General features: G+C 20.4%; 1 protein-coding gene across 2 annotated transcripts in view; it reads left to right on the top strand.

The window, feature by feature from the left end:
• The window catches only part of LOC117178105 (formin-like protein), a 101648-nt gene that overhangs the window by 68189 nt on the left and 21962 nt on the right, over window positions 1-11497 (top strand). For both annotated transcript variants that reach the window (XM_033369348.1, XM_033369350.1), the window contains exon 15: window positions 9445-9558. In XM_033369348.1, coding sequence (XP_033225239.1) covers window positions 9445-9558 — 114 coding nt within the window. The remainder of the gene's footprint in view (window positions 1-9444; window positions 9559-11497) is intronic.

Genomic DNA, 11497 nt, shown 5'->3' with positions numbered 1-11497 from the left:
GTTCCTAAAATTTCCCCTTTAATTCACCCCTCCCCAATTGCCCCATACTAAATTTCTCCCTTCTCAATTGTCCCCTCCTCAATTGATCGCTCCTCAATTGTCCCCTATAATTCATCCCTCATCAAGTGCCCCCTCCTCAATTGAACCCTCCTTAATTGATTCCTGCTAAATTTATCCATTCTCAATTGTCCCCTCCCCAGTAGTCCCAATTTTAATTGACCCCCCTCAATTGCCCCTCCTCAATTGCCCGATCCTCAATTGATTCATCCTCAATGGCCCCGTCCTTAATTGATCCTTCCTCCGCTGACCCACCTAAATTCCCCCCTCCTCAATTGATCCCACCCCTGTTGCATTTAAAAATAGAAGCGTGTCAAATTGAAGATTTTCCTATTAAAAAAAAATAAAATAAAACATTTTTAGTTAATCAACTGCGAATGTAAATTAAATAATAATTTTTTAAATAGAATTGCGCTCGAAGATTTAAAAAATGAATATTAATTGATTTTACACAAAGATTTTAAAATAACTTCAAAATAATATATTTATAAATAGAGGTTTTTTAAAATTAAATTTCAAATATTATTTTAGTCTAAAACATTCTATTTTTAAACTATTGAATTTGATATTTTTTAATTAGGAAAAAGAACAATTACTTAATACTTGAAATATCTTACTGTTGATTTAAAATCAGTAATTATAAATTAAATATTCAAAATTAAACAGAAAAGCAATCTTGGAACGTTAAAATTTTAATTCTTCTATTTAAGAAATTTAATTTGTAATTTAAATTGTTAAATTTTGATGTGTAAATAACAATTCAAGTTTTGAAAAAATAAAAATTAATGAACAAATTTTTTAATGATTTAAAATAATTAAAAAAGAGACAAATATAGATTTTGGGAGATTTCCAACAAAAAATTTATAAACTTTTTAAGAATTTTGAAAAGCTTAGGAAGAATAAACAAAATTTCCTAGGAAAATAGAAAATTATTCTTTATTTTGAAAAATTAATTTTAAGAGAATATTTAAAAAGATTTAGAAATATTTACAAAGTTACCTAAAATAAATGTGAAAGATTTTAAAGAAATTTTGTTAAAAAATCACGTTTTTGGTCAAGAATCAATCGTTCTCATTGAAAATTGTTGTTTTTTATTTAAAAATTAAATCATTTGTTTGAAAATTTGCCTTTTTTAGTTGAAAATTCATGCATTTGTTGAAAAATCTTCTTTTTTTTTTGTAGAAAATTAATCTTCCTATTTAAAAATTTACCTTTTTAATTAAAAATTAAAATATTCTTCCTAAATTTTGATAATATTTTAGTTGAAAATTAATTTTTTCCACTGAAAATTTAACTATTCCATTTTCGGTTCCTATCTGATTTGTTTTAGTTCAAAACTCAAATATTTGGTTGAAATTTGGTACTTTGTGTTTGAAAATTCAGTTTTTTTTGTTGAAAATTCACATATTTTGTTCAAAAAAAAATTTTTTTGTATAAAATTATCTTCTCGTTTAAAAATTAATTTTCTTGTTTAAAAATTTACCATTTTGGTTAAAGATTTAAGTATTTCAGTTAAATTTGATCATTTATTTGAAAATTTAACTATTACATTTATGGTTGAAAATTGTTTTTTTTTTTATTATTTAGTTTGAAATTTAAATATTTGTTTGAAGGTTTCTCTTTTTGGGTTGAAAATGTAACTATTTTGCTAAAAATTCCTACGTGGTGAATTTAAAAAATCAATTCTAACAAAAGAGTTAAATTTTTAACCAAATAGTTTAATTTTCAATTAAAAAGATGAATTTTTAGCTAAAATTATAAACATTTAAGAGGAATAAACTAATTCTAGCAACAACAAAAAATTATTTTCTACTAAAAAACGATTTTTTAAACAAAAAACATACATTTTCTCCTAAAAAAGACCGATTGGCACTCAAATCTTCAAATTTTAAACTAAAAAAGACAAATTTTCAAACGAAAATAGAATAGATAAATTGTCAGTAAAAAAATTAATTTTTAACAAGAACGATGAATTTTAAACTGAAATTTTCTACCGATAAGTACGATTTTTCTACAAAAAAATCCTGAATTTGTAATTGAAAACGGTAAATTTTCAGTTTAAGGAGAACAGGGAGTTTTATTTTCAAAGAAAAAGATGAATTTTCAACTAGAATGATAAAATTTAACTCGAATACTTAAATTTTTAACAAAAATGGTGAATTTTCAGACAAGAAAATTAATTTTTAAATAAAAAGATAATCTTCTACAAAAAAAAAAAGAAAAAAAACTATTTTTTAACAATATGTACAAATTTTCAAAGAAAAAGATTATTTTTCAAATAAAAAAAAGACCAAAATGCAACGAAAAACATTAATTTTTAACTAAAATGATGAATATTTAACCGGACTACTTGAATTTTTAAATAAAAAGGTGAATTTTCAAACTAGAAAATTAATTTTCCACAAAAAATATGATTTTTCAACAAATAGTTGAATTTCCGACTAAAAAAAGGCAAATTTTTAAAGAAATAATTTAATTTTTAATAAAAAAGATTGAAAATTAATTTCTCTTGTTAGAAATAAAACTGCTGTTTGAAATTTAAACTTTATTCATAAAAATCTATTTTTCTTGTTGAAAACTGGTCTTATTTAGTTAAAAATGTAACTATATTGTTGAAATTTGGTCTTTTCTGTTTGAAAATTTAATTTTTTCTTTAAAAATTCATTTATTTTGTTAAAAAAATAATCGATTTTCATATCAAATTAATCTTCTTATTTTTAAATTCATCATTTTCGTTGGAAATTCAAGTAATCCAGTTAAGAATTCATAATTTTAGTTAAAAATTGTTTTTTTTTTTTGGTTAAAAATAAAACTACTAATTTTAAAATTTATATTTTTAGTTAAAAATTCAAGTATTCTAGTTAAATATTCATCAGTTTAGTTGAAAATTCATCTCTTTCGTTAAAAATAATTTTTTTTACAACTGATAATTGAAGTATTCCATTTTGATTTTCAATAATGTCTTTCAATTCTAAATTCAACTGTTTATTTGAATTTTGGTCTTTTTAATTGGAAAAATCAACGTTTTTGTTGAAAATTCGTACATTTTGTTGAAAAATCGCTTTTTTTTTGCTGGAAAATTGTCTTCTTGTTCAAAAAATTTAACTCGAATACTTAAATTTTCAAACAAGAAAATTTATTTTTAAATAAAAAGTTAATTTCTTATAAAAAAAAAAAACAACGATTTTGAAAAAAAATGTACGAATTTTCAAAGAAGTTTTATTTTTCAAATCAAAAAATGACCAAAATTCAACCAAATAGTTGAATTTCGAACTGAAAAAGATTAATTTAGTTGAAAAAAAATTATTTTCAACTCGAATAGAATAATTTTAAACGAAAAAGATAAATTTTTAAGAAAATATACATTAAAATCGTAAATTTTCTACCAAGAAAATTAATTTTCATACAAAAAGATTATTTTCTACTAAAAACACGATTTTGAAACAAAAAAAATTTATTTATAAAGAAAAAGTTGAATTTTCAACTAAAAAAAATACCAAATTTCAACCAAAGAATTGAATTTTAAATTTAAAAATATTAATTTACAGCCGAACATGGGATTGTTAAATTAAAATTTGAAAAAATAATTTATTTAACCAGAAAGATGGATTTTTAAATAAGAAGATTAATTTTCTACAAAAAAGACGATTTCTCACTAAAAAATTCTTGTTCAAAAATTAATTTTCTTGTTTGAAAAATTCACATTTTTGGTTGAAAATAAAACCACTTGGCTCAACTAGATCAGTTGAAAATTAATTTTTCAAACTAAAAACTTAACTATTTTATTTTTGGTTGAAAATTGATCTTTTTTTACTTAAAACTAAATTATTCTTTGGAAAATTGGCCTTTTTTAGTTGGAAATTCAACTATTTCATTGGGAATTTATGTTTTTTTTTTGTTGCAAAATCGTCTTTTTTTTGTAGAAAATGAATCTTCTTATTTTAAAATTTATCTTTTTCATTCGATAATCCAATTTCTCTAGGTAAATATTCATAATTTTAGTTAAAAATTATTTTTCCTGGTTAAAAATAAAACTACTTAGTTGAAAGTGAAACTTTTTTTCAATTCCTCTTTTTGGTTGAAAATTGATCTTGTTTAGATGAAAATTCAACTATTTGGTTCAAAAATAAATGCTTTTTGTTGAAAACTCGAATTTTTTAGTAAAAAATCGTAGTTTAAAATGACTTTTTTAAAATTGAAAATTCATTTTTTTTAACTGATAATTTAACTATTGCATTTTCGGTTGTGAATTGATCTTTTTTAGTTCGAAACTCAACTATTTGTTTAAAATTTGGTCTTTTTTGTCTGAAAATTCATATATCTTGTTAAAAAATCGTCTTTATGTTTTAAAATTAATTTTCCTGTTTGAATATTCACCATTTTCTTTGAAAATTTAAGTATTCCTGTTAAATTTGAGCATTTATTTGAAAATTCAGCAGTTACGTTTTTCAAAAATAATTTTTTAATTGAAAAACTAACTATTCCATTTTTGATTAAAATTTTTTTTAAATTTAAAATGTATCTATTTGTTTTAAAACATTTATTTTGTGGAAAATTCGTATTTTTTGGTAAAAATTAATCTTTATGGTTGTCAATTCATGTATTTCAAATTAATAATAATCATTTTAGTTAAAAATTCATCAGTTTGGTTAAAAACTAATTTTTTTTACTGATAATTTATCTATTCTATTTTCGGTTTGAAATTTATATTTTTTAGTTCAAAATTTGACGATTTGCCTGCGAATCAGTATTTTTTAGTAGAAAATTTATTATTTTTGTTTAAAAAAATCTTTTTTTTTAAACAAAAATAATTTGTTTTTGTTGCTAAAATTAGTTTAATATCTTTTAAAAATTGTTTTTTTTTTTTTTTTTTTAGAAAATTAATATCCTTGTATGAAAATCCATCTTTTTGTCTAAAAATTCAAGTATTTCAGTTAAATATTCATCATTTTAGGTTAAAATTCATCTATTTTAATTGGAAATTAAGTTTATTTTCACTGATTTATTATATTTTGATTTATATTTATTTTATATTTATATTTATTTATATTTATATATATTTATATTTATGATATTTTTTATTTGCAAATTCATCTTTTTTGTTTGAAATTAATTTTTTTTCAACCTGAAAATTTAACTATTCCATTTTCGGTTGTGAATTGATATTTTTTAGTTCAAAATTCAACGATATTTTCGTTTGAAATTTGCTATTTTTTATCTATAAATTCATGTACTTTTGTTAAAAATTCGTGTTTTTTGTAGAAAATTATCTTATTTTCATATTAATGTTTGTTTGAAAAATCATCATTTTTGTTGAAAATTTAAGTATTTCACTTGAATTTTGTCATTTTATTTAAAATATTAAATTTTTTGTTTTGAAATTCATTATTTTGATTGAAATCGTTTTTTTTTTTTTATGTGGGAAAATAATTTTTTGATGAAAAACTAATCTTTTTTATCTTGAAATTCAGCTATTTGGTTGAAGTCTTTTTTTAAGGTAAAAAATTTAACTAATTGGTTAAATATTTATATATTTTGTTAAAAAATAATCCTTTTGGTAAAAAATGTAACAATTTGTTTAATAATCTATATTTTTTATATTAAAAAATCATGTTTTTTGGTGAAAAATCGTATTTTTTTGCTAGAAAATTAATCTTCTTATTTAAAAATTCACCTTTTTCGTTAAAACTCAAGTATATTGAAGTTCAATATTTATAATTTTAGTTAAAAATCCATCTTTCTGGTTAAAAAAAATTATTTTTTCAAATTTTAATTCAACAATCCCATGTTCGATTGTAAATTAATATTTTTTAGTTTAAAATTTAATTCTTTGGTTGAAATTTGGTATTTTTGTAAATTGAAAATTCAACTTTTTCTGTAAAAATAAATTTGTTTGTTTGTTTCAATATCGTGTTTTTAGTAGAAAATTATCTTTTTGTATGAAAATTAATTTTCTTGATAGAAAATTTACGATTTTAATGTGTATTTTCTTAAAAATTTATCTTTTTCGTTTAAAATTATTCTATTCGAGTTCAAGATTTATATTTTTTTTATTTGAAATTCATCATTTTAGTTGAAAATTCATCTTTTTCGTTAAAAATAATTTTTTTTCAACTAAACTAATCTTTTTCAGTTCGAAATTGAACTATTTGGTTGAATTTTGGTCATTTTTTGATTTGAAAAATCAAATATTCTTTGGAAATTCGTACATTTTTTTTGGAAAATCGTTGTTTTTTTGTTGTTGTAGAAAATGATCTTTTTATGTAAAAATAAATTTTCTTGTTTGAAATTTCACCATTTTTGTTGAAAATTTAAATATTAGAGTTAAAATTTATCATTCTAGTTGAAGATTCATCTTTTTCGTTGAAAACAAAAATACTTGGTTGAAAGTTGAACACTTGACTTGAAAATTTACCAGATCGGTTGAAAATTAATTTCTTAAACTGAAAATTTGACTATTTTATTTTTGGTTGAAAATTGATCCTGTTTAGTTAAAAATTAAATTATTTGTTGGAAAATTTTCCTTTTTTAGTTAAAAGTTCAACAATTTCGTTGAGAATTTATGTTTTTTTTAAATCGTCTTTTTTTAGAGAAAATTAATCTTATTTTTTAAAATTCATTCTTTTCGTTGGAAATTCAATTTCTTCGGTTAAATATTCATAATTTTAGTTACAAAATATTTTTCCTGGTAAAAATAAAACTGCTTGGTTAAAGTTTAATTCTATGATTAAAAATCCATTTTTTTTGTTTAAAATTAATCTTATTCGGTCGAAAATTCAACTATTTGGTTAGAAATTCAGGTTTTGTTGGTTAAAAAAATCGTACTTTTTGGCAGAAAATTTTAGTTTAAACTTGATCTTTTTTGTTTAAAATTTCAATTTTTTCGTTGAAAATTCATTTAAACTTTTTTTTTTAATCATGTTTTTCGTGGAAAATTATCTTTTTGTTTGAAAATTAATTTTCTTGTTTGAAAATGAAAATGAGTTGGAAAAAATCAAATTATTAATAATCGTTTTAGTTGAAAATTCTTTAGCTTGGTTGAAAATTAATTTTTTTTAGAGAAAAATAATTAATTTAATTTATAAATAAAAATATAATTGAAAGATTATAAAATAATTTTAATACCTTCAATATTATGCTTTATATAAACTATTTAAAAAAAATAAAAATGATTTTAATCATTTAATAATTAGGTTAGAAGTTTCTTAAAATATAATTATTTCTTTTTAAATTAATTGTAATTTTTGTAATTGAATTAAATTATTATTCTATTTTCGGCTGGAAATTGATCTTTCTTAATCGAAAATGTATGTATTTTGTTTTTAAGAATCGTTTTTTTTTTTTAGTAGAAAATTATTTTTTGTTGCTAAAATTAGTTTATTCCTCTTAAATATTTATAATTTTGGTTAAAAATTTATCTCTTTTGTTAGAATTTATTTTTAAGATTCACCAGGTAGTTTGAAAATTTATGTTTTCGACTGAAAATTTAACTATTTTTTTTTGGTTATAAACTGATTTTTTGTTTGTTTGAAAATTCAACTGCTTGAAATTGTTTTTTTACTTAAAATTTCAACTATTTGGTTGAGATTTTTTTTCTTTGTTGTAAAATTGTATTTTTTGGTTGAAAATGATCTTATTTGTATATTAATATTATTTAAAAATTCATTATTTTGATTGAAATCTTTTTTTTTGTGTGTGAAAAGTAATTTTTTTCAATAAACATTTGAACTATTTCATTTTTTATTAAAAACTAGTATTTTTTAGTTTAAAATTCAATGATTCGTGTTAAATATTTATAATTTTAGTTGAAAATTCATCTTTGTAATTAAAAGTATCTTCTTGATTGAAAAATATAGTTTTTATTTGAAAATTTACCATTTTAGTGAATCTTCTGTTAAAAATATATATTTTTTCGTTTAAAATTCATCCATTCCAGTTTAAGATTTATAATTTTAGTTGAAAATTAAACTAAAAATTTAACTATTGTAGTTTAAAATTGAAATGTTATGTGAAAAATTCATTTTGTTGTGAAAATCGTCTTTTCTAGTAGAAAATTAATGTTCTTTTCGACAATTTAACTTTTTAATGGAAAAAGTTTAAACTATAAAAACGATTTTTTAAACAAAATACACTTTCGACCAAAAAAGACCGATTTGCTATCAAATAGTTGAGTTTCTAACTACAAAAGATCAATTAACAACCAAAAATGAAATTTTAAAATTATCAGTTAAAAAAATTAATTTTTAACAAGAACGATGAATTTTAAACTGAAATTTTCTACCGAAAGGTACGATTTTTCTACAAAAAAAACTTGAATTTTAAACCAAAAAAATGAATTTTTGACAAAAGAGTTTTACTTTCAACCAAATAGTTTTATTTTTACCAGGAAAAATATTTTTAACTAAAATTATGAATATTTAACTGAAGATCTTGAATTTCCAACAAAAAGAATGAATTTTAAAATAATAAGATTAATTTTCTCTAAAAAAAGACGATTAAAAAAAAAAAAACATAAATTTTCAACGAAATAGTTAATTTTTAACTAAAAAAGGAAAATTTTCAAACAAATAATTTAATTTTTAACTAAAAAAGGTGAATTTTCAAACAAGAAAATTAATTTTTACATAAAAAGATAATTTTCTACCAAAAAAAAAAAACAACGCTTTTTCAACAAAATGTACGAATTTTCAAATAAAAAGTTGATTTTTCAAATAAAAAAGACTGAAATTCAACCAAATAGTTGAATTTCAAATTGAAAAAGATTAATTTAGTTGAATAGAATAATTTTAAACGAAAAAGATCGTAAATTTTTAATCAAGAAAATTATTTTTCTTTTCGGAAATTCAACTTTTTGATTAAAAAACCCAATATTCCAGGTCAAAAATTTTTCCTTGAAAGTTAAACTCTTATCTTGAAAATTAAAAATTTTAGTTTCAAAATTCATCAATTTGATTGAAATCTTCTTTTTTGTGTGGAAACTTAATTTTTTTTTTAAATTAAAATTTTAACTACTTAATTTTTTAAATTGAAAAATGATATTTATTGGTTTAAAATTCCATTATTTGGTTAAAGTGTTTTTTTTTTTTTAAGTAAAAAAGTTAACAAATTGGTTAATAATTTATATTTTTGGTTAAAAAATTCATCCTTATTATTGAGAATTTAGGTAAAAAATGAAGGATTTAAAGATTTATAATAAATAAATTAAAAATAAACTAGTAATTAATATTTAATTATTAAGAAATTATAATAAATATTTTATTGTTTCTTGTTTTCCTTTTTTATAATTATTAATAATAAAATATTTGTCCCTAAGACAAAAAAAAAAAACGTTTTTTCTATAATTTTAAAACATAATTTATGAAATTTTTTTTTAATTTACATTTAAGGCTGCGGATCAGGAAAACGAACAGCGTCGAAGATTGGAATTAGCTGCGGCAGAGGCATTAAATACATCGGAAGAAGTTATCAAGAGAAATAAACTTAACCAGAAGAAGCAACAGGTATTTTATAATATTTTTGTTTTTTTTTTTAAATAATATTTATTTCTGGAGCCCGATTTCACCAATTTTTGTGTCTGCATTTGGCATGTTAAATGTTTTTAACTTTTTCTCATCAGTTTCTCTCCCGAAAGGGTCGACTTATCTTCAATTTTTAAATTAAATCGCGAAAAAAATATTTTAGAAAATTTAATTTTTTAATGTTTAATGTAAATCTCAACGTCAGTGATAGTTTAAGTTTTTTTTTTTTTTTCTTCAACAAAGTTGATTTAATTTAGTAATAATTAATTGTTATTTAAGAACGGAACTATTGCGAAAAAAAAAACATTTTTAATTTAATAACATTTTTTGAATGTTTTAATTCAGTATTGAAATAATTTTGCATTCTTTCGCTTTATTGCATTATTTTATTTATTTGTTTTTCTTCTGTTGCTTAACTCTCTGCCAAAAATAAATACAGAATTTTTACGTTTCACTTGATATTTTCCACTTTGGATACTATTTATCGCAAAAAAATCTGCTTACATTTCTTTCTATTGCTTTGCAAATTAACATATTATTATTTTTTTAATCCCATTTCACAAAAGGGGTGGTCCAAAAATGGTTTGGACAATTTTTTTGTCTCCGATTTTCATGCAGGTTCCCCTCAAATTTCTTCGAATCCGAAATAAAAATCCGTTGTTTTTTAGAAGAAAAAATAGATTCAGGGGTTTCGAAATTATTTCCCATAAGAAAAAAAATATATGTTTTTCTGGATTTTATTCAGAATTGTGAATATTTGAAGAATCTAGGTGAAATTCAACATTTTTCTTCACAATTAGCCACAGAATAGGAATGAAAAATTACTTTTTAAGTGTTTTTAACTAGAAGTAAAAAAAAATTTTTAATTTCGGAAAGACCTGCAACTTTATTAGCATTAGACGAATTAAATTTCTTAAAAAATATATTAAAATCTTTCAAAAAACAAAATTAAAAATACTTGAAATTCCCTGAAAATTAAAAATTCATTAAAATCTTTAAAATCCCTTTAAATATTTCCGAATCTCTTTAAATTCTTAAAAAATTATATTATTAAAATCTATACGAAAATTAAATTTAAATCTTTGAAATTCCATGAAATATTTAGGAAATTTTTCGAGATTTCTTGAAGTTTTTGAGTCTCCTTGAAAATTCAATCGAATTTTTAAAATCCGTTGAAATCTTTACGAACCTTTTTAAATTCCATAAAAAGTATATTAAAATTAGAAAAAAAAATTACATTCCTAGAAATTCGGTAAAACATTTTTAAAATCCCGAAAAAAATAAAAATTCATTCAAATTTTTTAAATCCCCTCAAATCTTGCCAAGTCTCTTTAAATTAATTCAAAAAATTATATTATTAAAATCTTGAAAAAAATTAAAATTCCTTGAATTTCAATTCCGTGGAAATATTTCCGAATTTCTTTAAATTCCGTTGAATCTTTTGAAAATGTTGAAATTCCATCAAATATTTCGAGATTCCTTGAAGTCTGAAATTCCTTGAAAATTCATGAAAATCTTTAAAATTCGTGAAAATCTTTCCGAATTCCTTTTAACTCCATAAAAAATATATCAAAATCTTTAAAAAAAATTAATTCGTGGAAATTTGGCCGAATTACTTTCAATTCCATAAACAAAATTTAAATTCCTTAAAATCCCTGATATTATTCGGAAATCCTTTAAAATTCCATTAAATCTTTTGATATTTCAAATCTCTTTAAATTCTTTAAAAATTATATTATTAAAATCTATACAAAAATTAAATTTCTTAAAATTTCGTTAAATCTTTTAAAATTCCCTGAAAGTTGAAAATTCCGTTAAATCTGTTGAAATTCCCTAAAATTTAAAAATTAAATAAAATCTTTAAACTCAGTGGATATATTCGGCAATTTTTTTAAATTCCCTGAAAATTCATTATTAGTTG

This window comes from Belonocnema kinseyi, chromosome 8 (assembly GCF_010883055.1).
Source record: "Belonocnema kinseyi isolate 2016_QV_RU_SX_M_011 chromosome 8, B_treatae_v1, whole genome shotgun sequence".
NCBI lineage: Eukaryota > Metazoa > Arthropoda > Insecta > Hymenoptera > Cynipidae > Belonocnema > Belonocnema kinseyi.
This window is presented reverse-complemented; position numbering and strand designations above follow the sequence as displayed.